The following is a 4,909-nucleotide window of genomic DNA, read 5'->3' as shown; positions in this document are numbered from 1 at the left end:
TTTGAAAATTCAGAATTTTGATCCATGTTATAATCTTTTGCATTTCTAGAATAGAAAGAAAATTCTTTTGATATTCTATTTGGTGGAGCTTTGATTAATGGTTTGTCGAAACTCTAAACTTAATATTAAATAGATGAAACTTGTTTTTAATTGTCGAGTTGACTTACTCATGAAATGAGTTTGGATAACAATATTGAAATGTGGTTTTCTTTAAAAACATTTTTCTTACCTCATTTCTTCAATTAAACAAAATCTAAAGACGAATTTCTTCAAAATATTTAAAATTCTTGAAAGTTCGGAGAGAACTTGAAGTGTACAAAAAGGGTGTTTTTGTGTCAACCATAAGGTGTGGTTGCTCATCTCACCTTTTACTATGTGGTTAAGGGTTTGATCACTGCTCATAAGAATAAAGCACATTTCATGGACCGCTGTTTGTCTTTTTAGAGAGCATTGACAAGGAGAGTTTTTATTATGTAACAAATATATTTATAAAAATGAATACAAATAATAAATTAGATTTTAATTAAGTAGTGAAATACAATTATTAATAATAAAAGGGTTCAAATCTTATTGTTTATGTATATTTTCTATGTAAAACGAAAAAAATCACCCTCAAAATAATACAATTTATTATTCAATTAACTGTAAACTCAGCACAATGAAGATTACATAATCATGATTTGTTCATACACAGAGATACTAATGAATATTATAAAATTTTTAATAAATAAAATTGAATTAAAAAACAGTTTATTTAATCTTTACAAACTTTTCTTCTTTTAAGGAACCTTCTCTTTAAAGTAGTAATACTAATTAATATTTTCCCTAAATTACAAATCCAAAAAGCGTGCCTCCAGGTCTACGTATAAACTCATGTGCACAAAATTTGTGGCTTTCCGACCATCCAATTAAAATCGAGCACGTAAGATTTGTTGGATTGATGTGTCTTCTCAATCCGATCGTGACCGTACGTATAAGAATATGAATATGCTTTGATCCCTCTCCTCTCCTAATCTTCACTTTCACACCTTCCCTTTTTCTCAAATCCTACTCTAATCCATTCACAAAAGTGAGCCTAACGAAAAATCAGAGGGTAAAACGGGAAATTGGGTCGCATTACATTACGCCGAGAAATACAAGAAAACCGGCCCAGAAAAATAGGATGAGACGGAGAAAAAGCCGATCCGAGCGAGCAAGGTGTTGTCACGTGCGGACGTCATAAATTAAATTCCCGTCGGCAAATTTTGAAAAAGAAGACTTAACAATCAAGCTACTTTTTTTGCCGACGTGGATAGATCCGTCACCGTGTATTCAGATACCCTCTTTTTTGAGTTGAAGACACGCAAAAGGACAGTAGACTCAATACAGGTGGCAATCCGAGCTGGACATACGAACTACCCAGATCGGGGATCAAATGACACGTGGCACTAATAAAAGTTGACAAATGGGAATGTGTTGAACGAAATGGAATCAAGGGCTGACTAATTGGGCGGGCGTTACTTAAATAGTGGCGTCGTTTCTATATTACTATAAAAATTCAAAAATAAATAAAATATTTTAATTATTGTATATATTTTCGGTAACATAATTAATGCGTGTATATATAAAGGGGGCATTAGAAGAAGGGAAGGTAAAGATCAAGGCGGTGTTGCTTCATCTCTTTTATTCTAGAAACAAAAGAAAAACAAGGGAAAACAAGATTTTGCAGAGTATTTGGCATTTGGGTCCTTGTTGTTTGATTCAAACCAGCCGTCTTCTTTCAAGATATATAAAGGGTTTGTATAGTGATTAGTCAAGTTTTCAATCTTTTTTGGGTTCTTCAAGAGACAGAGAATTAAGAAGTGGAAGAGAAAATATGGAGTGGCATGCTTGTCTTGATGAATATGAGAAGCTTGTGATAAGGATGAGTACTCCCAGGTTTGTAATCTTCGTTTCTTATGTATAAATCAGAGAAAATTTGTCACAAATCTATGTTCTTCTCACTTCTGGTTTTAAGGTTTATTTATTTAAAATTTGAACAGTTTCTTCCCCATACTGGTTAACAAAATCATCTCTGAACCCTAACGAGTAGGCACAAATTTTAGTTTAAATTATTATTACCAAAAACCTATGTACAGATTTTCTTCTTCTTCTTCTTCATGTTTTCCATAAAATCTTCCGATTTTCCGTGCACTTTTCAATAATAAATTACATATTACCTAATCAAATTTGAAAATTCAAAAAAAAAAAAGTGTATTCCCCAGTGTTTGACCTTCTCCTGCCTTTTTATTGTGTTTTACAGAGTGGTCATTGACAATGCCGTTTGCCCCACTGCAACTCTTGTCAAGGTTAGCTTCTACGAAACCTCTCAAATATGAACACACCGCTCCAATTTTTTGACTTATGAGTCTCTTGTTTTTCTTTTGATTTTTCAAGGCCTTTGACACTTTCTTCTTTCTTTTCTTCGTTGCTATGATTTTTCCAGGTTGACAGTGCTAGAAGACACGGGATTTTGCTAGACGCTGTTCAAGTTTTAACAGATCTGAACCTTTCAATTAAGAAGGCTTACATTTCATCTGATGGCCAATGGTTCATGGATGGTAAGGTCGCTCCCCCCCCCCCTTTTAATTTTTAGATAAAGTTTTCCTGTTTCTGGGTGTTGCTTGAAATCCCTGTTTCTAACATTACCCTTTTTTGGGTTTGCAGTTTTCCATGTGACTGATTTAAACGGAAACAAATTAACTGACGAAAGCGTTATTAGTTACATCGAGCAGGTAATTTATTGCAGTTGATTAATGCCCTTTATACTATTTTGATTTCCTATAAAACTGATCTTTGTGTTGGTTTTTCTTCAATTACAGTCCCTTGAGACCACTGATCCTGATAGAAGCCATGGGTTTGATGGTTTAACAGCATTGGAATTGACTGGAACCGATAGAGTTGGTCTTTTATCGGAAGTATTTGCAGTTTTAGCTGATCTACAATGCAATGTGGTCGATGCTAAAGTATGGACTCACAATGGTCGAATCGCTTCTTTGATTTATGTGAAAGATTGCAATTCAGGGTCTCCAATCGAGGACTCGCAACAGATTGACAGAATTGAAGCACGTTTAAGGAATGTTTTGAAAGGTGACAATGATATTCGTAGCGCAAAGACTTCAGTTTCTATGGCTGTAACCCACACCGAAAGAAGGTTACATCAAATGATGTTTGCAGATCGTGACTATGATAGAAAGCCTATTTTGCAACATAAGGTAGATTTACCTGTGGTCACCGTGCAAAATTGGGTCGAAAGGGGTTATTCGGTTGTGAATGTTCAGTGCAAGGATCGAACCAAGCTTCTCTTTGATGTTGTTTGCACATTAACAGATATGCAGTATGTTGTGTTTCATGCAACTATCAACACAACTGGGGATAAAGCATATCAGGAATTCTATATTAGGCACTCGGACGGAACCCCAATTAGCTCAGAACCTGAAAGACAACGCGTAATCCAATGCTTGCAAGCTGCAGTTGAAAGGAGAGCATATGAGGTAAATTCCAATTTCCAAGTCATTTCTCTATTTACAGTTGAGTCTTTATCTAATATTCAAAACAACTTATCCACTTCTTTCTTGTGATTTCAGGGTGTAAGGCTGGAGTTATGCACAGTAGATAGGCAGGCTCTATTAGCAGATGTGACCCGAACGTTTAGAGAGAACGGTCTTAACGTAACAAGAGCCGAAATATCAACCACGAGGGACATGGCTCTAAACGTTTTCTACGTAACGGATGCAATCGGGAACCTAGCGGATCCCAAAACCATTGAAGCCGTAAGACAAAAGATAGGTTTGGGGAAGTTAAAGGTAAAGGAATTGCCATTGGTATATCAAGAAAAGGTGGAAAGGGAAGAGCAAGCAGTAGGGGTTGGTGGGACAGTGTTGTTATCACTTGGGAGCATAGTGAGAAGGAATCTCTACAATTTGGGGTTGATTAAATCTTACTCTTGAATTGTATTTTGAGAGATTCAAAGGTATATTTGGTTGGCAAATTGGCATTATTCTTTGCTTTCAGGTTTTGATTTGGCCTTTGTGTACAGATGAAAAAGAAAAAGGGTGGAATTTGGTGATAGTTGTTGTTGTTATAGTTGGGGGGGTTTGAATAGACATGATCACATTGTGGAAGATTGAGAGGCAGGCAATGCTTTGTTTGGGAGGGAAGAATTTGAATGGAAAGTGAATGAAAAGAAAAAAAAGAAAAACATGAGAAAAGTTGAAAAAGATGGGGGGGGGTTGTGAATTTATTGCTGGCAGAGAGAAAAAGATGAATATTAGGTAGAACAAGAAATATATATATGGTTTATTATACAAAAAACATTTGTACATATATCTACTATTAGGTATTAATTAATTAAAATGGTTGACTTGATTATTTTTTAATATGTTATTTTGTCTAATATTTCTTACTTGGTTCCATTTGTTTGAAGGAAGATTCTTGTGATCATGGGAATATTTTTAAGATTAAAGGTCTTACCTTCTAGATTAAAAGGAATACTTTGGGTAAAAATCTATGTATGTAAGCAATGTGGGAATCAATCAAAGAGGAAAAACATGTGCAACTAATGTCAATGGGGAATAATTTTTCTTTTTTATTTTATTAAAAGAAGTCACAAGTTGATATATATTTTTATATAAAAAAACCGATCTTGTCTGTATTTCATTGATTGGCAATATCTTAAAACAAGATTTTTAAAATTTAAATAATTAAATTTGAAAAGTTAAATGAGCAAGAAAAACCATCAAAAAGTGGCCTTTTCGCAATAGAAAATTTGTATTTTTTAGGTGAGGTACGAAGTGTTCAATAATGCGTTAATCAACAATAAATTTAACGGTTTGCACCTGCCGCCGCCGCCCCAAAAACTATGCCTCCTCAATATCTTTGCAATATGTTA

General features: G+C 34.5%; 1 protein-coding gene across 1 annotated transcript; it reads left to right on the top strand.

The window, feature by feature from the left end:
• Positions 1-1,618: 1,618 nt before the first annotated feature.
• On the top strand, positions 1,619-4,395 carry LOC105792133 (ACT domain-containing protein ACR8). Its single transcript, XM_012620549.2, has 6 exons — positions 1,619-1,917; positions 2,282-2,327; positions 2,465-2,579; positions 2,686-2,753; positions 2,841-3,512; positions 3,606-4,395. The coding sequence occupies exons 1-6, from the start codon at positions 1,856-1,858 to the stop codon at positions 3,966-3,968; spliced, it is 1,326 nt and encodes a 441-aa protein (XP_012476003.1). The 5' UTR covers positions 1,619-1,855; the 3' UTR covers positions 3,969-4,395.
• Positions 4,396-4,909: the final 514 nt, after the last annotated feature.

The sequence above is a fragment of the Gossypium raimondii genome, chromosome 8, assembly GCF_025698545.1.
Source record: "Gossypium raimondii isolate GPD5lz chromosome 8, ASM2569854v1, whole genome shotgun sequence".
NCBI lineage: Eukaryota > Viridiplantae > Streptophyta > Magnoliopsida > Malvales > Malvaceae > Gossypium > Gossypium raimondii.
The sequence above is the reverse complement of the archived record's forward strand: the minus strand, read 5'-3'. Positions and strand labels throughout refer to the sequence as shown.

Coding starts and splice junctions, on each gene's coding strand:
- LOC105792133 (XM_012620549.2), top strand. CDS start 1,856: ATGGAGTGGCATGCTTGTCTTGATGAATATGAGAAGCTTGTGATAAGG. Junction 2,580..2,685: donor TGGCCAATGGTTCATGGATG/GTAAGGTCGCTC, acceptor TTGGGTTTGCAG/TTTTCCATGTGACTGATTTA. Junction 3,513..3,605: donor TTGAAAGGAGAGCATATGAG/GTAAATTCCAAT, acceptor TTGTGATTTCAG/GGTGTAAGGCTGGAGTTATG.